The sequence below is a fragment of the Corvus kubaryi genome, unplaced genomic scaffold (genome assembly GCF_017639235.1).
Source record: "Corvus kubaryi isolate FWS band 111438036 unplaced genomic scaffold, C.kubaryi_AGA036_p1.0 133, whole genome shotgun sequence".
Taxonomy (NCBI): domain Eukaryota; kingdom Metazoa; phylum Chordata; class Aves; order Passeriformes; family Corvidae; genus Corvus; species Corvus kubaryi.
Window position 1 is genome coordinate 2,534,471 of NW_024580667.1, and position 23,858 is coordinate 2,558,328.

General features: G+C 43.2%; 1 protein-coding gene across 2 annotated transcripts; it reads right to left on the reverse strand.

The window, feature by feature from the left end:
• Positions 1-3,833: 3,833 nt before the first annotated feature.
• Positions 3,834-18,377, reverse strand: LOC121667512 (ICOS ligand-like). 2 transcript variants are annotated; one of them, XM_042034227.1, is made up of 8 exons: positions 18,092-18,377; positions 17,876-18,058; positions 14,644-14,684; positions 12,367-12,732; positions 11,597-11,881; positions 10,005-10,181; positions 8,917-8,952; positions 3,834-6,653 (listed from the first exon to the last, which is right to left on the reverse strand). In XM_042034227.1, coding segments are annotated over exons 1-8 (1,158 nt in total). In that variant the 5' UTR covers positions 18,160-18,377; the 3' UTR covers positions 3,834-6,651. The 2 variants fall into 2 exon arrangements, with proteins under 2 accessions (XP_041890161.1, XP_041890153.1); XM_042034219.1 differs by having other exon boundaries at positions 17,876-18,377.
• Positions 18,378-23,858: the final 5,481 nt, after the last annotated feature.

Here is a 23,858-nt window from a genome sequence, read left to right on the forward strand (position 1 = left end):
AACGGCTCCTGAGGATGGTAATAGAATACACTGCAACCCAGGACACTGAGGAATCATTGTTTGAATGTTTGTTTGGAAATACTTTTCTACCCAGATTATGTTGTGATGCAGTAGGAATTGCTCAAAAATGAACCTAAGGCACATTGTGTGAAGCTGGTCAGCAGTTGCCAGATTGCCAAAAATGGTGATGAAAGGCACTGGCTCACTCTGTGCATGCCTGGTGGTTTTGTGGTTAATCATTCCAGCTGGCCGGAGTATATGTTTATTATTGGGAGCTCTTCTTTAAGGACTACTTTAGATAAAAATAAATTTAAAAACAATCAATTTTTCCCATAGAGCTTCATCTCCTGAGGACTGGCGAATTGTCACTGGGCTGGAGCAGATGAAATGATTTTAATTATTTTTCCCCCCTTTTCTTTTTTCTTCCTCCTCTCAGCTGGATCAAACTGTCCCATGCAAATACCATGGGCAGGCAGCTGTCTGCCTCATGGTAGGCATGAAAAATGCAACTCCAAATAAATAAACAGATAATCTGAAGTTAAACAGAACAGTTGTGAAAAGTTTGGGGGTTATTTATTTATGTATTCAATTATGCATTCTTTTAATTTTTCCTGCTCAAAGGCACTTACCCCTTGGCACTGGGGTGTGCCCAGGACTCCATATGGGATCCCCACCCGCTGAGAAGAGACCTGGCACCAGGGCTCACCCTGTCAGGGATTCCTGGAGACTTCCCTGTCTCCAAAGCCACTCCTTCACCTTCTCCACACCTTCAGTTTCTGGGCATGCCGTTTCTGTGTCAGCTGGTGCCAGGAGTGCAGGACACCTTCCTGGGGTGGTGTCTCCCTGCCCCACCCTGTGTAGAAACAGTCAATGAATTCTCCTGGAAAGCACAGTCGTTTTCTGGCCTGTCCTCCTGCCTTGTTCAGTAGGTCAGAAACCAACACAGGGCTGGATTTTTCTCATGGTTTTGATAAGAAAATTCAATAATATACCTCAAATAAATACCAGCCTTCTGTGGTGCAGATAGAGACAGATAGAAATATGAGCGTGCCCAGAATTAAGTCATGAGGGCATGGAAAACTAAAGAAAAGGCTTTGAAAGGTTTATGATGCGACCTGTAGTACTTTGCTGATGCAGAGTTTAATCACTGATCTGAGCTGCTTAATAAGACTTCCGTTAAGGTGATAAACAGATTTCATATTTGCCTACTGTTATAAAATTAGCTACACCTCAGGCATTTTTCACCTTTGTTCCTTGACTGATTTTTAGCTACAGTAACTGCAATAACTGCAGTGGTGATGCATTTTAGAAGTTGGGTAACACAATAATGGTAAGTCTGATTGATAAAGGAATTAATTAAGAGGTATAGAGTTGCTTCTAGTCCAGCATGATGCTGTGGAAAAGCAGTTCTTGCAAGCAAATCTGATCTTGTTTTGAAAATGCACTCTCAGCTTTGTAAGAGGGATGACATGTGCCAGCACAGATCTGGCAGAAGAAATGAAGAAGAAAATGTTTGCAGTCACTCCCTGTCCACATTATGGCTGTGTATTACTGTAGCTTCTTACTGACAGAATCTTAAAAGATTTCCAGTCTGAAAGATATCTTTTCCTCCCTCTGAATTTTTTTTAAGAGGTGAACTTTTTTTGTGCAGTGTAATCCCATTCAAAATTAGCCAACAGCTTCTGTTGACTTATGATGTCTACTGGGGTGAACGCTACAAAGGAGCAGACTTTCCAGTCCAGCAAGTGGAAGAAGGTCTCTGCACTGGAGATACAAGCACCAAGTCAGCTACAGCCTTGTGTGACTCTTGAGCACACACACAATTCTGTGTCCAAGTTTGTCAGTTATACAATTGTCCTAAGCAGCACTTCGTGGAATTACAGAAAAACAAATAAGTAATTTATTAGTAAATTGTTGGCACCTATTTTGGGCAAGTTCAAAGGTCAGCCTAAGTGTCCTTGATATATGAGCATCTATCTCTCCACAGCAGTTTTCTGTGCCAGACTAAAATGGGAGACAGGCCCTTTCCTAACAATATGCAAACAGAGAGTTTGTGATTAATAATAATGTCACATGAGTAGTTGCCAAGGACTCACATTTTACAGCATGGAGCATGGCTCAGATACAGCAATTATGCTAAGTGGTGCTGATAACACAGGAAATATTGGAAGCATTTTCCTGTGTTGGAAGGTAATTGTACAAACTGACCTGTTGTCACGTAAGTGCGTCCTGAAAGATGAATGAGATAGAAGCTACTGCTCTGTAATTCTCTGGGATGCAAGCTGCAGAGGAGGTCACCTCAAAAAAGATGTGGGGTGCCTTTTATAAACACAGAATGGGTAAGTTGGGAAGGGACCACAGTTGGTCATCCAGTCCAACCTCCCTGCTCATGCTGGATCCCCATGAACATATTACTCAGGATTGTGTACAGACAGCTTTTGAGTATCTCCAGGAAAGATCTCCACAGTCTCTCTGGGCCACCTGTTCCAGTGCTCAGCCACCCTCAACAAAAAGTTCTTCCTCATGTTCAGGTGGAACTTTCTGTCTATCAGTTTCTGCCCATTCCTCTTGTCCTGCTTCTCAGCACCACGAAGCAGAGCCTGGTCCATGCTCTGACCCCTCCCTGCAGATAGTAAGAGACATGACTGAAGTCCTCTCTCAGATGTCTCTGCTTGAGGCTGAACAGGCCCAGCTCCCTCAGCCTTTCCTCATCACTGAGGTGCTCCAGACCTCTAATTACCTTTGTACCCTTGTTCCAGACTTGCTCCAGGAGCTGCACAATAATCCTCAAATGCAGACCAGATTACAATTATTTCATCCCATATATCACAAAGGTGATGAAGGCCCTAATGCCCGCCACATATTGAGAGGAAAAGTCCTAAGAGCCTAACACCCATGGGGGTGGAGGTGTTCTCTCCCTGTGGAATTAGGCTGTACTCAATTATTCTTTAGAGCAGTTTCTCTTCCTCTGGAAAAGAGAGAGGTTCCAGAAATTACACTTAAGGGGTAATGTGAACTTCTGTGTCTGTTTGCTACAAATATGAGAAAGATTCACTTTGCAAGTTGGGAAAGCAACTAATAAGGTTTCTTTTACATAGCACAATGGCTACTGAGAAAAATTATTGGAGTCCGGGTTGTTAAGTGGAAAAAGGAAATGCTTTTTTCAGCAAAAGAGATATTTCAGCTCTCACAGGTAAAAAGATTTAAATAGTGAATTTGACAACAGGACAGATGGATTCAGATCACTAAGTAGCAACACATGTTTTCTCTTGGGGCTTTCCATTTGTGGTTTACCAGCCATGCCACAACAAAAGTCTTTCGCTTTTCTGTGAAAGTGAATCCATTTTTTAGTCTTCCTCCAAAGCTGCATCAAGTGTTGCTTTCCTGTGCATGTGTTTGTTGCTTGGGACGTGTGGTTCATGTGAGCTGCTGTTTTTAATGAAGGCAAACAGAGGGATGCTGGTGCTCAGGTGCAAGACTGATCTGAGGGAGTGCAATGAGCTGGTTTCAGTTCTGGAAGCAGGAGTGTGTGTTGTACCTTTGCTCTTCTTGGGGTTGTAAAGTTGGGTGAGAAATGGATGAATTAGCCCAGGCTTAGTGCTGCCTTCAGGCTACTGTGTGGCTTTTGTGGAGTTTGTTGTGTCGTTCAAGGGATTTTGTTGGGTGAACCAAAATAAAGCAAAGGCGGTCAGCTCTGTGTTGTGTTTGTCTCCCCTTATCTGAGGGCTTTGAAAAGGAACACTGAAGGATGTGGCTGAAAGTAAAACCCACTTTGGGTGGGGGCAATGGCTTGGATTGATCTGTCTCTGTGTGTTAATAGGTTTACTCACACATCCAGAAGAATGAATAGATTTTATTTAAGATATAAACATGGCACATGATGACAAAAACTCTTATTACAGAATTCCCAAGTCCTTTGGATGGTAAGAACTGTCATCTAGGATTTACTTACCTCCAAGAATAGCTGGAACCCTAAACTAAATGAAAGCACAGAGTTTGCAAGAAAAGGCTTTTATATTTAGGTGTATCCATAAAGTAGCCCAGAAGTTAAGAAACTCCAACCAGTCCAGATTAGTTTTAATAACATATTGCAGAGTGACTGCCTGGTCACTTCTTACATCTCTGAACCATTACAGTTGCAGAATATAAAAGTGGAAACTCCTTATAGAAAAGGCTTCCGTCTGGTACCGCAGCACCAGAGGCTGCACAAAACAACTTCATGTGACAGATAAGGAGGAAATGGCTGCAGGACTTTTTACTGAACCACTAGGAAATTGTTACCCTGCACATCTACACAGATGTTGTTCACATTTTTGAGGTGTCTGTAAGCTTTCCTCAAGCAAGTTCCCTTTAGGGTTCACTGAAGACTAGATCTGGACTCAGAAAATATCTAATATCTGGATTCATGGACATGAGAGAAGCACAGCTGCTCCGCTGGGAGCCTCCGTGGGGCCGTATTGCTTTGACAAGAGAGAACTGCTACGCTCTTACCAAATGGTTCTGGGTTCCACATGATGTGAGGATAACAAAATTTTCATTTGGCTGGGACTTGAAAGCTGATCTTGATACGAAAAATCAGTGTCTGAGCTCAGAATTGATACTGGAGTGCCTCAAGCACAGAGCAAGAACAAACAAGGCTATGACTTATTCACAAAAATCATTAATTTTAGTCTACCACTGGTGCAGGAGAGGTCAAGTTTTTCCAGAGCTCAGTTTAAAATAATAATCTCCATCCCCCCATGACAAGATGGGGAAACAGTTCCATCTGTGTAGGAACCCAGAGTGCCGAGAGGATTTCTCTGCCTGTTTTTAAGGGTTCTTACCCCCCTGAACAACACTGTTTTTACCTCCAACCTTGGAAAAAATTACCAACGATCAGACAATAACTAGAAAATAGAGTGGTGTGAATTAGGTGATAGACTACTATGTAAGATTGTCACAAGGTGAAAAATTTAGAGGTTTTGGGCTTCTCTTTGTAGTAAATAGATAAGAGTAAAAAATATAAAAGTGGAGGATTGTTGTAGTTCTCCAAACCTCCTTCTTCTTCTACTACTCCATGTTCTGCAGTAAAAGTAGTTTGGAATGACTGGATAGAAAATTCCACAGTTCCTAGTCGTGTTACTGAATAATTGGTAGTAAAGTGAAAATAATGTATGTTTTTAGTAACTATTGGTTAAAATATCTTTAAAAGGCTGTGTAAATCTTGATAGAGAGACTTCACTCCTGCTTTCTGAGCTCTGTGCTGTACCTGGGTTGTGCTAGTGGCTCTGTTCCTCTGATAAGACTTAATAAACAACTATCTGGAAGCATTGAAAATCAAGGAAGAGTCTCAGTTTATCTTTGAAACTCCTTGCAAGGACTTTTAGAAAATTCTCTCCCCTCAGGAGGGACTTGATTTATGGCATGGTTCAGAGTCACATCTGGGCAAGACAGCTAGTAAAAATCCCTCCTCCTTCAAAATTTCATATAATCAGCAAAGTTTACTGTTTTGCTGTTTTCAACCAGTCAGTTTGGCTGACTTGGGGCTGAAACAGCAAGGCACATGCACTGGCACAAGGAAACTGCAGTTCTTGGCTTTCTGGATATTCATGGACAACACATTGACAGAATTTGCACTTTTTTTTTTGTTTTGTTGGGTGAGTATAAGGATGAGACACAAGCACAAGTTCAGTTTAAAACCTTCAGTTTAAAATCTTCCCCAGAAGCCACGGGAAAGTGCTCAAATAAAGATTCAGTTGAATCAAGCAGAATCAACCACAGTTTTTGTTCCATCCTGAGAAGGGTAAGTCCAGGTAACCTGACATTAACACAGCAGAGATCACTATTTTTAATTGGTCAGATTTCCACAGCCTGTTTTTTCTCACAGCTGGCTCCTGTCGAAAGTGGAAGTCCCCTTTTTGGTGGAATATTTGGTAAAAACCAAAATGTTGCTATCAAGTGCATTTAAAGAAGGCACCTTCCCTTATGTTAACACATTCAGTACTTAACCCCTTTAGAGCAACTCCCATTTTTGGAGGACTGGGTCAAAGTGTTCTGCCTGATTCTGTACACAGTAACATGAACATGGTGAAAACAGACAATGGAAGGATTTTTCTCTAAAGAGAAAGAAACATGGAAAAGGTCATAAATCTCACTTTGCAGAGTCCTTCAGTTTTCTTTCTTTGTTTTTAGCTGCCTTTCTCCACATGTAGCAGTCATCCTCAGGGTAAGGTGACAGCAAGAACTTCCCACGCTCCTGAAACGCGGCTGCTTCTGCTCCTGACAAAGTCCTCGAGGATGATGATGAGAGACTGGACAGTCACCAGTTTCCAGTGGTCTGGCACAGAGCAGCTGAGTGTCAGGCTTTCTGCTTTCCCCAGCTAGAGGTGCCCAGATCACTGACAATCACAGAGGACTGTTCAAAGTGCTGAGCTGGAGTGGTGACACAACTGTCCACTGTTCTGTGGACACAGTCAGTTGCTGGAATGAAAATCCAGCAGATTTTCTTGTCTCTTGTGTTCTAGAAGCTTTATTTTTTTTTTTTTTTGCCATCTCTCTTGGCAGAAATCTGTCACTTGTATTACAAACAATGCTGCCACTGAGGGAGTGATGCTTCTCTTGACACATCTCCAGCTGCCCAAACTGTTGGCAGACCTTCCATTTAGGCAGGTGCTCTAAAAACAAAATAACTTCTTTTTATAAAAAAACAGACAAAAAGCTTCCCCAGAAATAATCATTCCTAGCATTGTTTTTCCTACATAACCAGTGGAACAAGCTGCAAAGCTATGGAATAGACATATTCATGCTGCTGAGAGAGAACTGACTGGGGCAAAGTCCTGCCTGGATACCCAAGACACTGAGGGCTTTCTGTCCTCATGCCACAGTCTGGAAGTGCCTCTCTGTGCAAATGGAAAAAGTGGTCTCTTGTTAACATCCCCCTCCCTTGGGAAGGGATGTCAGTGTCACCTTGGGTTCATTTTAAACTATTTCAGAGAATGAGGTGCACAAAGCCCATCTGTGGCCAAGGGAAAGCAGCTTCCCCAGGCTTCTCTCCTCACCAGAGCATCCTGCCCCACTAACTGGAATGGGTGTCTGCAGAGACTAACCCCCGCCGGATGGAGTTACTCTTCTTTACAGTCTGCCTTCCTCACAGTTTCCAAACTCGTTTTTTTTCCTTTTTAACAGCAAAGTTAGTTTCAGTAATCTCATTCTGGTTCGCAGTATTCAGGATTCTCACTGTCCATGAAACAATCTGACCTTCTCCATAAGGTGCCAGAAACAGAAGTACATTTACAGCAGTATTGAAAAGCAAGATGCTGTGGCACACCACCCCCCTGGGTGCACCTCCCCAGTGCCTTACCCCCATCTACCACATATAACTGGCTTGAAAATACCAAATGATGATTGAATAAGGCTAGAATTTCTCCTAGAGCCCATCTTTTGTACCAAAGTAGTACCAGCTTTATTTCTAAGTAATTTCTGCCAGATTTTCTGTTAGGAAAAAACAAAGCAAAAAACCTGAACTGATGGAGACTTGATAGCTGGACAAACTCTCTGCCTCAGTGCTCAGCTACCATTACCCTCAGACATATTCTTCTAACATCTAGCTTAAATCTCCTTTGTTAAGTCTGTTGTGCCATAAGTGCAGTGTCAGCTGGGTTAGCACAATAAATAACTTGTCCCATCCTCTATAAAAGCACTCTGAACAGAGTTGTTATTGTGTCCTCAATCAGCCTGGCCTTCTCAGCCTAAACAGACATAACCAATCTCTCACCAGAGATCACATTCCCTGGATCGTTCTCATTTCTCTGGTATTGGTCCAAGTTGCCCTTAAATTGGGGTGCCCAAAAGATGGCCCTCAGAGGTGGGACAGCTTTTGTCATCAGTGAGCCACCAAAGCTGCTGTCCCACATCCTCTTCCACAAGGGGTGTGGAGACATGTCAAGGAAAAGACAGCATGTGGAAGTCTTTGCTTTGTTCTTTGTGAACAAATCACGCTACAGCAGCCTTCAATACAAGATAAATATTTACTCTTATTTATGTCACAGAGGTTTTTTACTTATGGGCTCAGTCCAGGGATCTAATCAAGAAGGGTATAAGTAAGTCTGGAGAAGAAAAAGTTGACCTTAAATTAACTGCTTTTGTTACGTTAGTGCAGTTCACAGGAACAAAAGGAGAAAATGTCTCTGTTTTAAGGAGAAAATCCATCCTCCTCCACAGATTATGCTCTGCAGGAGGGAGTGCAATGCCTGTTGATGTTTAGCAAACACAAATGTTGGCTGCAGTCTGGAAAATAACTGACAATTAACCCAGTTTCCATGACTGCCAAAGAAGTTCCAGAAAAGATTTTTTAATTTGAGGGTCATTTTGCTTCTGCTTGATGCTATGAATTGGGTACATTCACAGCATCTGCTACAGCAAACTATGCTTTAACTATTACAGTTTTGGTGAAACCACAGTATTTTCTGCCTTTTCTGCTGACTTGTTTTCTCCAGTAGAAATTACCAAATGAGATATAAAATAGGCAGGTATTTCACCCTCTCTGTACTCTTGCAAGTCCTCTGTGCTAGTTTGTTTTTCTAAATCTCCCTTTTTTTTACCCAATTTTTATTTTTCCCCTACTATAAATAATAAATGAATTAGTAAACCAGCTGGCCTGCAATATTGCAGTCTTGCTTATAAAAATATGAACATTGTGAAGGTCTGAACAGCACTTTTTTTTCTAGGAAAGGAGAGGGTTTTTTTTTTAAATTGGGTGTGTACAGGCTCAGGTTCACACACATGAAGCGAGATCTTCTAGGATGTACTGCCCAAAAAATGCTTCAGTTTGTATCATCCAGCAAGTCTAATCTAAAGGCTTGTGCTGAACTTGAGTCCTGAAGCTATGAAGTTAAGTTGCTCTTGAGACAAATAAAATAATATATTATTAATACTTACAGCTGAGTCCTCCTTGGTCTTCATTTGGTTGGACATCTGTTGAAACAAATGCATGGGTTTCAGCATGCAGGATAGATAACCACAGTCTTCAGACAAATGAGATTAATATTAAGGAACATCCACTAAATCTGAAGGTTCAGTGTGCTAAATGTTCTGTAAAATGCAGTCCAATATTCTATTTGCTTACAATCCAGGCTACCATTTCAGGAAGGATAGATTTTGGGATTGAAGTGATTGCCTTACTCCTTATCTTGGGACAAAGTCCTGCCTCACTCTTGGGTTGTTTCTGAAGGAACAAAATGACTTCTACAACAGCTGCTGCAGATCCTGGACAAGATCACTACCCTGCTTTCCCCTGGTCTTTTCTGAAGTACCCAGGCTTGCTGGCATTGAGGAAGAGGGCATGGACTGAAAACATGGATTGTCTTTGTCCATGAAAAGTGTGGTTGTCCTGGCTCCCTTAGACATTAACTCCTGGACAGCTGCAAAGGGGCTTAGAGCAAGTACTCAGGTACATTGGCAGACTCAGTCTGGTTCACGAGATGTCTTTTAGAGCTTTTTAGAGTCACACATGGGCAAATCCAGCTACACAAGAGTACACATGTGACAGTGAGACAAGCTACATTTCTGCTTGATCCCAGTGGGATCCTGACCCTTCATCATCCAGCCAGTGACTCTAGAGCTATCAGGACTGAATTATGCTCTGGTTTCTGATTCAAACTGTGCTCAGCTGAGGGAGCTACTGACCCCAGTCCTGTTTCATGCCATCTGTCCAGAAAGAGCCTGCAGGGATCACAGCTGACACACCATGGCCTGAGCAGGCACAAATTCTGAGTTACTCTCACATCCAGAAATTACTTCCTGTGAGGCTCAGACACAGGAGGAAAAAACCATAAAGTATAACATACCCTGGGGCATTACATTTCCTCCCCAGTGCACCCCAAGTTTTTAATCATGGCGTGATTTCCTGCTGCCATGTGCAGGCAGCTTAGTCATACTTTCTCTCTTCCTGTTGGATAACATTAAGTATTTTGGCAAGTGAAAAAGAATTCTTAAAATTTGGTCATGCAAATGAAGTGTCTCATTACCTGTGTACGACACTAGATTAGAGGACCTCCTTCTCCACAGCCAGCAGATTAAAACAGTTAGAAGACCTATCAGAATGACAATGGCAATGATGCCAGCTGCTTGAGCACCTCGTCCTTTTTTTTCTAGGTTTTCGTCACTGTCTGTGCCAGAACCATTGCTTCTCTTCTGCTGTGTGTCTAGAATAAAATAGAAAAGAATGTAATAAGGTGTAAATTTTCACATTTTATACCAGGCAAATATTTCACCACATTTTGCATGCATAAAGAAATTTGGAAGGACTAAAGATTTGTGCTATTCATATCACTGTGATTCTGGTGATTCCTTCTGGGCAAGACACATCTCCAACTAATTATGTCTAAATACCAGTTTACTCTTCCCTGTCATCTTATTGCATCCATCCTTCTTTCTTCCTTTTTCTTCTTTCCTTACAGCTTTGAGAGACTGTATGTTTGGGCTTGTATCTAGACTCAGTTGAAAATAAATCTATACAGAATCTGTAATGTAAATCTGATGGTATTCAGAAAGATGGGTGAAAACCTGTTTCCCTGAAGTTAGTGAAGAATCTTCTTCATTCATTGCTGCAAACTGAAGGTTTCAGATCACATCTCTTACTCTTTCAAGTGTGATGGTGAGACTTTGAAAAAAACCCCAAAAAGTAGTAATAAGAAGGTCTTTTCCCTCAGAAGACAATATGACAGAATGCCATTAGGAAACTAATGATGAGGTTACTTAATTTTCCTTTAATTTGGGAAGAAATTTTAATTTAATTTCCTTTAATTTTCCTTTAATTTGCACCAGGGTGCAGAGACCTGTGAGAGAAAGGTGTGGCTGGAGGCAGGACCAGGAACAGCAACAAGATCAAACAGCGACCTCCAGATCAGCCTTCCCACTCCAGCCAGATTCTCTACACAGCTTTCTGGAAATAATGAACTGCAGCAGTGGTACTGTAACTATAAGGTCTTAATAGCTTTTTTTTTAAAAGTAACTTTCTGGTTTTGTGAACAGTTGAGTGACTAAATACTTGCTTTTACTATTAATCATCACATCAGCAATAACCAGCATATTATACTAGTGCTATTAGGTACATTGTTCTATTGAGCTTGTATTGCTCATTTGCTGCAGACCTAGTTTAAGTCGTGCACTGTATTAAATTGAGTTTTGGAGACTGAAAATTTAACTTGGAAACTAGGCAGAGTAAAAAGCAAATCTGAGTGTTGCAAGGCCATTGGGTAGGGGGTCAGAAATCATGGATCTGCTCTATGGTAGCCCCTAAAAAACAACCTGATTCCCCAAACCATCATGTTCCTGAGGAACTAAAGGGTAAAGCCCAGAGACTGCCTCAGACACAAGAGCTTCTCAGTGCTGTTGTCACAATACACTTGGTGGGGTATTCACTTCAATGTGGAAGAATTAAACATCAAGTCCATGGCTAGGCATAACTAGAGCTTGCAACAAAGCCTGGGATCTTCTCAGCACTTTTTGGAGCTACTGAATTAATGCATAGTCCTCGCTAGTGCACATCTACAGACAGAGACACACTAGTTGATGTTCCTGCCATCTAGAAAACGTGAGGCCGCATGAAGGGACTTACAGTTGGCTGATAGATTTTCCTGCAGCATCTCATTTTCTATGGAGCACTCTATTTGCATGTTAGAAGCGGCTTTCACCCTCAGTGTGCTAAAAACGCTGAAAGTGCCATCGCTGTGGGGCGTGATCTGTAGTTCTGATGGATTCAGGCGACTGTTGTTCACTTTATTGATCCAGTAAACTTTGGGCTTTGGGTATCCGTTGCCAGACTTGCAGCTGAAGGTCACCTCCTCTCCAGTGCTGCTACTGTTTCTTATTGGTCCACTGAGTATTGGTTGGCTGTAACTCGCTGCAGAGTAGGAAAAAAAAGAAATAGCTGTTGACATTTTGAAACATACTGACAAGACAAAATTTTGACATGGCTTCTGAAGGAGAATTGCTGGATTTCTCAACACCCTTATGACTTGAAAGGGAAACACCTGCAGATTTGGTCTGTATGCCAGAGAGCTGAGAGGATCACTGGGAGGGCAGAAGCTTAAAGCCAAACCCAAAGGAAGAAAGGACCAACTTAAGCTGCTGTCACCCAGTCACATGCAAGAGCCCTCATATCCATGAAAAACAAGAAGAAAAGAAACAGACACTGAGTAAACACTTGTTACATGTATTCTCCAATGTTTACATTTTCTGTCTGTAACATTTAAATTAAGCAGACTTCATCTCAGGAAAGGGCAGAAGTCTGTTTCAAAGTTAAAGGTGTGCTTAAATATGACATTGAAATAGCGTGAATTTGAAAAGCGGAAATGAGAATTTGGGCAAAATGACACAAGTTCTTACCTGCTAAACTGAGAACCACTTCTGCCTGGTGAATCACTTGGGTATATTCAGTTTTCTCCTGTACCACACATTTGTATGTATGTTCATCTCTCTGGCTGACATTTAGTAATAGCAGAGAAAAATCACTATTTTCCAACCTATCCCAGAATAATTGAGTCCTGTCTTTAAAGTGAATGCACTGATTACTGTTATTGTCTTGGCCAGAGATCAGTGCATGTACAACTGAACACTTTCCTTGATCATCATCAGCTAATTGCCAATATACTCGTAGATTTTTTAATTGCAAGTCTCTTTCATTATAAATGCAACTTAGTGTGGCATTGTCTCCAAGTTTACTGATGATGTTCTTCTTCTCTAGTGCAGTAACTACAAGATTAAAAGAGAGAGAGAAAAAAGGGAGGTTATGTGGGGGAAAAAGTAACTATTTTCAAGTACATTCTACCACATATAGACTCTAGTACTAGTTTTATAGCAGGTGGGTGAGTGTGCTCGCTTCATAGTCATTCCTACCCCCCAAATTGCCAGTGGCTAATTCTCTTCATGTCCATTTGTCTGTGCATTGTCCAAAGGGACCTTTTCCCTGAAGGCCAACCAATCTTAATCATTCCCAGCCCCATGGATACCCACATTTCACTTTGCTCACTGACTGCAGACGCATGCTTTAATAATCACTTCTTTTTTTTTTTTTTAATTAAGAAAAATGCCAAATAACTCCACTTAAATCACAAGTGGAAACATTGATAAGAAAGAGTGCTGCCATTATTTTGAGACCCGCATAATTAAGAAGGGGAGTAGAAGCAGTGTTTCTCAAAGCTGGCATGACAAAGCAACCACATTTTACTGCTACTGTTGGTGGCACCCTCTCAACAAACACACTCAGCTGACAAATCAGCCTGCCCAGATACCTCCAGTGACACATTCATTAGACATTTACATCTTGAGGGTCACTTGACCTAAAGTCAGGATCGTATGTGGCTTTCAGAACACATTTCCTGCCTTCTAGACATGAGAAAGGCATCCTCAGCTGCAGGTGAGCAAGGCAAAGGCATGAGGTGGCTGACAAGTGATGCAGACAGCACAGGTCAGTGAGTCCCACAGGGCTGGGCAGCTCTGGCCACAGCCTCCCTGCTGAGGATCCATCACCTCCAGCCCAGCAGCCAAAACCTCACTGGTGCAACTGGTTGGTGGCACCAAAGCAGTGTATGTGTTGTAAGTGTCAGGCTGGGGGGCAGGAGGGGGCCAGGCATGGGGCTGGATGGGAGAGATTACAGCTGGGGGAAGGGATTACGTGGGTGGATGATTTAGGAAGACGAAGGAGTGAAGGTTTGGAAATGTGGAAACAGCGTGTGGAGGGAGGTGACAATGTTAAAGGGGGACCTGTCTTTGTGAGGGTGTGAGGGTGCACTGGACTCAGAAATAGCTCATCTACACAGCTGAGTTGGGCACCCTGGTCTAAAAACACCACTGAGGCAGACACAGCACTTGCAGGGAGAAAGGCAGGATGTTTACCAGGCATGTAAACCCTGTGCGGTGGGACTGGAAGTAACAGGCTTGAACTGCAACACAATTTCTTGGCTCAGACTTTGGGAAACCACTTGGAACAGCAGTAAAAGTAATGCCCTGGCACAATGGGTGCACCTCCATTACTGGGCAGAAACAGGCCAGCCAGCATCTATTGAGACTCAGTCTGGTACAGTTTGTCATGATATTGGGGCCAGGGAGTTTCCTTGGTGACTTTATTGAGGTCCTTCTCAGTGATTAAGCAATAACAGAGGCGAGAACTCTAAAAACATTTATATATCATCAGGTGATGTGATTTAAATCTACCTTTGTTCTGCAAGGGATATTTTAGAACGGTAGTAAAATTATTAAAAGTAGTAGTAAAATTACTAATACTGGCTACTTGATACCATGATGCATAATTCTAGCCTTGAGTATACATGCATGTTAGATCTGCTTATCAGCAGCTCTTATTACTCCACTTCTAAGGCCTTTTGTTGACAGAGATAAGAACACAGGGAGGTCTCTGAAGCAAGCAAAGCAATCTGAGCATCCATACGGTCCCTTGCTGTTCTCTGCAATGAAACTGATAGAAATTGATTGTTTCTTCCTTCCCTGATGCATGTCAGAGAAACATTTCACACTGAGGAATTCTTCAGTATCTTGTAGAAAACACACAGAGGTTTGTATTGTTCATTTTACAACTACTTTGTGCGTTTGGCCGAACATATTAAAGGGAGAGCAGTTTAATTTTTAACTGAGTTTTTCTGAACTTACCAGCTTTCAGGATATGAAGGAGCAGTAACAGAAATCCATACCTAAGACGAAAAGCAAACAAGTGTTACAAGTGACTTTGCATCTCTGTTGTTTAAATAAGCAATAAACCCAATATTGAATGTTTTAATATAGTGGCAGAAGTAGGTAAATTAGGTACTGCTCCTGTGTAATGCCCCATTAAGTATTTGCATTTTTGACAGCTGCAAAACTTCTGTTTATACAAGTCAGCAGTGGTTTGGTGGCCAAGGCCACAAATAGCAGCAAAATGCACTAATATTGGAATCAGGGCAGAGGGCATGAAGCTGGTGTTGTGCCTGTCTTCTCTTGTGAAAGAATCAATGGGCTTGCTGGACAAACAGGCTCTAGAGCCTATCTGGGTCACTGGGAAGGACAGTGGCTGCACAGGTCAAAACCCAGGTTCTCCAATCTTTTGCTGAAACTCAAGGAGTTATGGTTTTATCTGGTTAAAGGACAAATAGCAGCTAACCATGCTGCCCACCAGCTTATGCACTCAGTAAAAATGTGTAAACAGGAAACCTGCTGATAGTGGAGAGCTGTGCAAAGGTTTTTGCTGGAAAGAATTTGGTGTGTTTGATTACTCAGGAGGGGCAAATCTGTGCAGGAGTTACCCCAAAGGAAAGGATGCCATAGGAAAACCCAGTTTAACCCATCTATAAAGGCCAAGTGATTTAACTTTCATCCCATGGGGGTTTAAGGGACATAAATGGACAGCACTTCTGTATGAGTTACTTTAAAATAGCCTTTAGCCACCACATCTAGTTACATATTGTGCTCTCCTTCCTCCAGACTGCTGTAGGAAGGGAAAGAAAAGAATGATGGAAAGGTTTTGGAATGTGAACTGTGTGGCTGCAGTTGCTCACCTTGATATTGCCCCAGGTGCAATAGGTTGCAAAGCTGAGCTGGTGGGCGGAGTGACAAGAGCACTGGCCTGTTACCAGCATACCCAGCTCGCCTTTGGCAAGCAGGCAGGATTGTGAAGCCACACTGCCTGGGTACAGCTGGCTCCCTTCCCCTGGTGTTCTCAGCCCTCAGCCAGGCCCAGCACTGAGCCCAGGGCTGGGGCAAAGCGGACAGCTGCTCCCAGCAGGCCGTGTCCACCAGGATGGAGCTCCAGGGTCTCCCACCCACATTGGGAGCTGCCGTCCCTCCAAACCAAGCCTGCCCTGCCTGGCCCTCTTCCCTCCACGCCCTAACCTAAGTTCACTCCCCAGCAGCCATTTCTCACCTTGCTGTGCTTTACAAAATCCCCTCTCTTCCAGGCTTCCTGCCCTTTCTCCACAGCTTCAGCTCCTTTGTCCGGCCAAGCATAGGAATTCATACATCACTTCCCAGACACAGCTCTGATTCTGCCCAGCTTTACTCCTACCTCCTGCCTGGGCACAATCTGGGGCTCCTCTGCTGCTGCGGAGTGTCTCTAATTCCCACCTGACCCCCAAGAAAATTATCATCTTCCCAAACATATTCAGCTTCCCATGCAGAAAGCAGAAGACATTCCTGACACAAAGTCTACCTCTGCTTGAAGCCTCATTTCCAGAGACTGAGCTAAAGAGACTTTAGGGGTGAACCAGTCTGAATTGTATTACTTTTTGTATAAAGAAGACACTTTATTTTCTTTTTATGTGTCCTTTGAAATGATATGATAGATGAAGCTTGAAAAGTTTAAGTGGATGCCCAGAGTGGAAAATCTCTGCTCTATTACTTCAGAAAATCTGCAGCCAGTCTCAAAGGAAGTCTCCCAAGGAAGCACACCTAAACATTCTGTTCTGTCTCTGACAGTGGCTTTTACACATGGATTTGTATTTTATTCCTGCTGTATTTTTTTATACTGTGCAGGAGTCATCACTTTTGTGCCAGCCTTGTAGACATCTGTTTTGGCAAGCTCAACTCATGTAGTCCTCAATCTTTCTTAATCCCATGTCTGTGTTTGCTTTATTATTCCCCACCCAAATTGGAAGCCATGGATATAGCAACTCTTTTGAATTGAACAAAAACAGTATCTGACTGATCTTTATGGGACTCCCTAGGGAATTTCCCATGGTAGGCATTTCCTAATGCCAACAAACATTTAGATTTTCAACCAGAACTGATTCTCATATGTATTTATACAAAGTGGATTTTGATTTCTTATTTTAATAAGTGATGCCACAGTCGAGGTTGGACAGGTCCAGAGACACCTCATCCTCCTACTTGGAGGAGGTTGCAGCTGTGGTTTTGTGGGGGCAATGTCAACCCACAATGTTCCCCTGGAATAGCTTTAATTCCAAGCTTCTATTGGAAAAGGGGAGAAATGTTCTGCTGGCAGAGAAACCTCCTTTTTGCCCACTACTTTCACTCAGCTCCTGTGTCCATCACACTAGTAGTGAGCTTAATTAAGTGCTGGCATAGCTGCACTACCTTCTTAGGTTCTTGCTTTCTTAATTTTTAAAAAACATTTTAATCTTTTTACTTTTTCAATTCTTTCCCACACCTTCCTCTTCTGCAAGTTTTTTAAAATGCCATGTGAAACAGGAGAAAGTTGCACTTCCCCTTACATATACATTCTTGCTGGGTGAGATGATTCTTCCTACCAGCACCTCAACTCTTTCATCGCTACTCATCTCAGAGCCATGGGATGTTGCTGATGTGACACATTCTAGCCAGGCAAGGAGATATCCTGATGCTTGCAATAGCAACTTCGGGGTCTTTGCTCCACTTTGTCCCCTAACCTTGTGGCGACACGGCTCTTCCCTTACAGCAGGTGCCCTAAACAGGTCACCTGCGGAGCTTTCCTAACACCTGCTGTAAAGCAGCGCTACCCTGGGCAGTGCAGCCCAGGTGAGTCACGTCCCATCGCAACCCTTCAGCTGAATATATCCATAAAAGGCTCGTTAATTGCCTGGAGCCTTCGATGGCCGCGGACGGACAGGGGACCCCTGCCCGGGCTCTTGGGGGGCTCTGGCAACACCCGGCTCCCCCCGCCCCGGGTCCCCGCCCGCTCCCGCGGCTCCGGGAGCGCTGCCGGCGGCCGGGACCTGCTCCGCAGCCGGTCCGGGGGCCGCCCCTGACTCCAGTTAAGCAGCCCAGCCCCTGTCGGCACTTTCCCTGCCCGCGGCAGCAGCAAAGCTCGCCTTTCCCCAAGGGGGATGCGCATCCCTTCCCGGGAAGCGGCCGCCGTGTCCCCCCGCGCCCACGGAGCGGGACCAGCGACCCTTCCCCCGCGGCCACCACTCACCCTCGCGGCTTCATCGTGCCCGAGCCGTGCCGAACCAGCCGTACTGAGCTGAGCCGAGCCGTGCCGAGCACCAGCTGCCCGCCTCGGGCCGTTCCCTTTTCCCTCCCACGCCTCCTTGGCCGGGGATTTCCGCTTTCCGAACGCCTGGTGCGCTGCGCAAAGAGGAGCCCGGCACAGCCCATCCTGGCGGTGCCGGGGTTCAGGCACTCGCCCATCCCCACTGACCGCTTCCCAGAGCCTTGCTGGTGCCGCTGGATGGGGGATCCCGGCTCCCGCAAACCCATCCTCCCCGGAAATCCATCTCCCCCGCGGGGAGGACTCCGGTCCCCGTCAAGCGGGACACCCCTCACCGCTGCTGGGAAGCACTGGGGAGCCAGGCCTGGGCTGCTTTTGCCCTGGCACGGAGACAGCGGAGTCCTCTTGGCCCTGCGAGGCGCTGGAATCGGTCCCGCAGCCCCGGGGGAGGGCAAGGACTGCAGCCCGTGCGCTCCGGGATCTCGAAGAATCCTGCCTGGGAGCTGGGAAAGTTGTGTTTCAAAGTACATTAGGTGTATGTTTGCATAAATAGCATATTTATTCTATATTTATATTTTGTAAATAACTAAATGGGATTTGACAGAGAGCACAAGCGCACCTGGAGCTGTCGTAGGTGTGTTGGTGAGGGGGTGTTTTAGCACCACCCGGCTGTTCGCAAGCTGCGGTTCTCGGTCTCAGCAGTTTCGTTTTTGGCTCTTCATCAGTGGCTGTGTTTGCCTTGCTTGTTGTCAGGAGCTTCAACCCAGCTGGGACCCCTTTGCCAAGGGGTCCGTTTTGTGAGCTGGGACCCCTTTGCCAAGGGGAGCGTTTGTGACACACAGCACAAAGCTGCCACAGCATCAATGGTTAAAGTCTGCCGCGCTCATGTTTTGTTTTTTTCTTGATTTTAGTCACCCCGGGAAAGCAATTTGTGCACAATGAACATGAAACTCGGGTTGTGCAAGACCCGCAGGTCTCAGCGCCATTTCCGCTGCCAGCCAGCAGCAAGAAGGGGGATTTCAGGTTTGGGTCTTAAAGCTGACACTACTTCAGCCTCTCTGTGTTTCACTGATACCTGCACATCAGTGATCAGTTTGGAAAGGTAGGCTTAAATCTGTGCTAAATTTAAAGAAAGATAAACATTCCTATGGAATTATGCCTGAATCAGAACATATTTGCAATGGCAAATTCATATCTTTCACTGAAATATTTTCTGATGGGATATCTTAGTTTGGGAACTAGTCTTTTGATATTTTAGGTGTTGTTTTAATAACAGGCATTTGGTGAATGGGGATGAACATGGAATCAGTTCTTTGTGGCTAAAAACTTCCTGACTTTAAATGCTTGTGACTTTAAATGCTTGTGACTTTATATGTGGATTTTTACAGTTCTGGATATAAAATTGTTCTTACTAAGATGCATAGTTTGAGTGAAGTTTTCTGCTGTTCTTTGCAATGGTTTCTATCCTGCTTTTTTCGTACATGATAAGAGCAGTCTATTACTACACATATGTCCCAATTTTGGTGGAAAAGAATTTCCCAATAAGCAAGAAAGGCGAATATGTCTCCATAGCCAAGAATCTCTTTAGGATTTGGAAAGGGCAGATTGCAGACCTCTTTGCTGCCTGCATCAGGGTTTTGAATGTGCATTGCCTGATGAATTTTTAATCTGTAAAGCAACTTTGTCTTCTATTTCCCTTCTTGTCCTGGGTTGCAATGTATTCCATTACCATCCTCATGAGCTGTTGAAATCAGGTGGGGCAGTGTTTCCTTGCCTCCTCCCCCCAGACTATCTTTCTGTTAATGGCCCATCATTGTCCTGCCGCCTGACTCAGAGATAACTCCCTCCGGACTATCTCCTGTTAATGAGCCTAATCAACGCCTGGCCTCATTACTCATTACCCCATTGTGAGATGCTCCACCCAGAGGGAGGAACCAAGCATCCCATCGTGGATATAATCTGAGACTCTGAACACTAGAGACAACCCTTCCACTGGATTTCCAGAGGACAGGAGCTACACAGGCACCACTGGACCTTCTGAGGAAGAGCAGACCCTTTTTCTACAGGATCACCGCTTCAGAGGACTGCAGCGACCGTTCTACCAGGCTGCTACCACCACCCTAACAGGGACTCAGATTGTATCTTGACTCTGTCAGTTTGAAACAGTGTTTTCTTTTAGTTTTTTTTCCTTTTCTTTAATTTCCCCCTTAAATTGTTATTCTGACTTGGTGCCTCCCAGCTTCTGTATGATGTTCATGAAGGCCCAGCCTTAGGCAGGTCCTAAGTTGCCCCTACCTGCACAATTCCTCAGAAGACTTGAAATATAAGGGTATTCTTCTGCCAGTGACTCCATTCCTATGGCACACACTAAACAACCCTGTGGTTAATAAAAGCAGGTTCTCAGCGACAGATCATTGCCATTACATATAGGATGTTTTTTGGGGAGTGTTTCCCTTTTTCTTCCTGCACAAGCAAAAAAGGAGAAGCAGCTGATATGGTTCCTTGTATTTACACTGAATAGCATACAATAAAAATATGTTTTTATTCTTTTGGACGCAGATTTGTTAATATGGCATTTGCTACCAATAAGTCAGGGTATTTGACTCAGAGTCAAAACAGAGGCCTCAGCGACATGATCTTTGCCCTACAAGTATCCCATCAAAGATAAGGTGGGCAATAACAGACAGGGATGTTGGAAAAGCCTATGTGAAAAGTTTTCATCACATGTGGCTCCTCATCCCTCCCACCATACGCTTATAGAAAGATTCAGACAGAGACAGCTGAGTTCCTAGAGTGATTTTAAAAAAAAATATTGTTGACAGCTACTTTGTCCTCTCTTTTGTGTGCAACACTTTTTCAACCCTTTTTCTCTGCCTCCACAGAAGCTAACAGAAGCAGCAAATGGAAGGAGGACATTGCATCTTAATAGAGGGTGAGGGGAGAACAGTGTACAAACACAAATTGTTTCCTTAACTAATGGAGACAGTGGAATAAAACAGCAAAGCTGAGTGCTAAGAACAGTCTGGTGACGAGGGAAAAGATGCAGTTGCAGTACTTTGTGATTCTGAGAAAATAATTTGACAGAAGTGGATGAACTAGGAGGAAATAATTGTCTGACTGTTTGCTCTCTAGCTCACATTTTGTTGTCACACCAGGCACTCAGGGCACTGGCCAAAAATATCACTTTTAACACCCAAATTCCTAGACTGTTCCATGCAAAAGAAGAAACCTGTAGCCCTGTAAAAATACGTGTTTTGAGACGTGCTCTGTGTGTGTGGTAGCAATGGCAATCCATTTATTTATACCCGGAGAAGGAAAGTACTGTATTGTATTTAGTTACATTTTTAGAAAGGAGCACTGGTATTCGCAGTTCTTTATTAGTTGTGCATGTTGAGATTTCCTGTTGTTTTAGGAATAGCAAGGGAATAACTAACTTGGCAATACTTTTCCCTGCTCACTGTGCGTGGGCATGTTAAAAAAAAAAAAAAGGATTGACCACAGTATGTCATTGCTGAAAATGTCTCTTGAGCCTCTTGTATTCAGGCCATATTATCCTGTGTGGAATGATTCCAAAGAGAAGAGTGCTCTTGCTGTCTGAATTGCCCTCTGCTCCTTCGCTCACTTCCATTTTTACCGGATATCCTTTGCTCTGATCTTTTGCTAAGGACACTCGATAATGCATCAAAGAATCTCTTCGGGCAGAGAGTTCACAGGTTTCAGGGTTCACAGGTTCATTTAGAGTGTGAAATGCCTTCTGGAGAAGGATTACTTTCTTTTGCCCAGGTTCACTACATTAACTGTAAGAATGACAAGAGAGGGAGCACAGCTGAATAAAGTCAACCTCAAGCCAGAGGCAGGTGCTTTCAGCTGAAGAAGACAAGGAGCAAATTGTCTGAAACCATCCAGCAGAAGTTTTTCTTCTCCAAAAGGAAGTTGTTAGCTTTTAGGACAACTTCTTCAGCATGGCATTTCTGATCCCACGTGACACACAGGGCATTGGAAATCCTCTGAGAAATTAAAAAAAACCCATGACAGCTAAGCCTGGATCCCAGTGACTGGCAAACTCTCTACAGAGAGCATGGAGAGGGAGTTCATGGTGCCTGCACCGGCTGCTCTCCGGTTAGACCTAAAGCATAAAGGTATTTAGAATCTACCAAAACTAATTTCAAACCTCAGCCTTCCCAAACTGTGGTAAGATTAAGTCCATAAAATGCCATACAATTAAGTTCTCTTTTTGTTTCTGATCATGGTGATCTTCTGTGAGGAGAGCTAATGAAATGTTCAGAGAAAATGCATAAGAGCCATTGTGGCAATATCTGAACAGGTGAAACATTTTTCAAATGCAAACACAATTATGTAAAGTCTCAAGACTAATATTTACTCTAAGAACATAAAATGCAGCATAGGTATTTGCTATGCAAATCAAAGATTTTTGTTTCATATCTCACTGAACATCAAGAGTTTTAAGATGCAGATTAAAAGAAAAATATTCTCTGTCATTTTATAGATATAATTGTAACTTGCTTATCATCATCATTATGTCAACATTGCATTGTTAAAGTAAATGAGCTCTGATTTGAAATTATAAAACATATTAAGCATGGGTTTGGAAAATGATATTTTGTTTCAAGTCTAAATGGGCCTTATAGAAAGCTATTTTAAGAACAGGTATAGTAAAAAATAATCTTAATACTATGTTAGAAAGCAAATATATATCTGTCCTGCTATAAGCCATTGCCATGAAGGAAAGAATCTAGCAAATTTTGGAAACCAATCTCTGATATGAAAATATTCCCTTTTGAAGAAAAACACAGCTGTATTCCTGGATACATTAGTATCAGAGCAAAACAGTGCCCATCACATACCAAAAATTATGTTTTAATATTGGTTTTAGAAATAAAAAATTTAGAAAAGTGTTTATTTCTCCTCATAGCACAGTCAAATAGGAAACCATGTAATGCAACAGGATATGATACGGGTGCCAAATAGTGAGAAATGGGAACTGAAATCTGTATGACTTAATGCTGTTTATTGAATAATTTGATAAAAAATAGTACTACTACTAGGATTTGATGAGAACTGTAGTTTCATCTTATTGTAAAAAGCTGGTTTGGCCCTTAAATAACTAAAAAAATTCCCTCTGATACCACTTGCAGTAGCTGTAGGGTAGTGTGGCATTTGGGCTTTTGAAAATGTGGTTGCAGGACAGATGAGTGGTTGGGCTGAATTCCCCTAACAGCCCTGCCTTTCAGGAGGTGTAGTGGTAAGGACGTTAACATTGATTCCATAATGGGTTAGGCAGGTCAGTAGCTGTCAGGACAATGAGTACAGGTGGGGCTGTGAATGCTGCCTGGTTGTGTGTGTGCCATGCCATGAAACACAGCCATGGATGTGCCACCTCTTTCCTCTGTTCACAGCAGGACAGGGCACGCCCCAGAAAGTAAAAAATGAGCAATATTGCATGGCTCATCAGCTGGTGATCAGCTGTCCAGCATCTTCCTCCAGCCCCTGGTGCTGAAATTCTTGCACCACTGATTGCATAGATGTAATATTTTGTAATGTTTTAGTTCTGACTTTCCCAGCCTCTTTACTTATTTTTTTCCTGGCGCTTATCTGCAGCTGATATTGCAATATGGCCTCTTTGTTCTTTTTCCATTACTGATGTTGGTGTGATGTAATGCAAGCGAGCTTCGGTGGAGCAGTGAACACTGCTTGTACCAGTTACAGCTCAGAGAGAGAAGTGGTTTTTATTTCTCAGCTTTGTTTGTCTGATTATTGATTATCACTTTATTTTGCCCCCTTTGAGAGAGAGAGAGAGAGGAAGGAAGGATCTGCCTCAGAGCTGTAGGTGCTCCTGTGACAGGTGAAGGCAATAATGTGATCTTTGTCTAGACACATTCCAGAGATAATTCACTCTGACTTTCATTTCTGAAGGAGAAATTTTGAAGACTCTGCTCTTTCGTAAGAG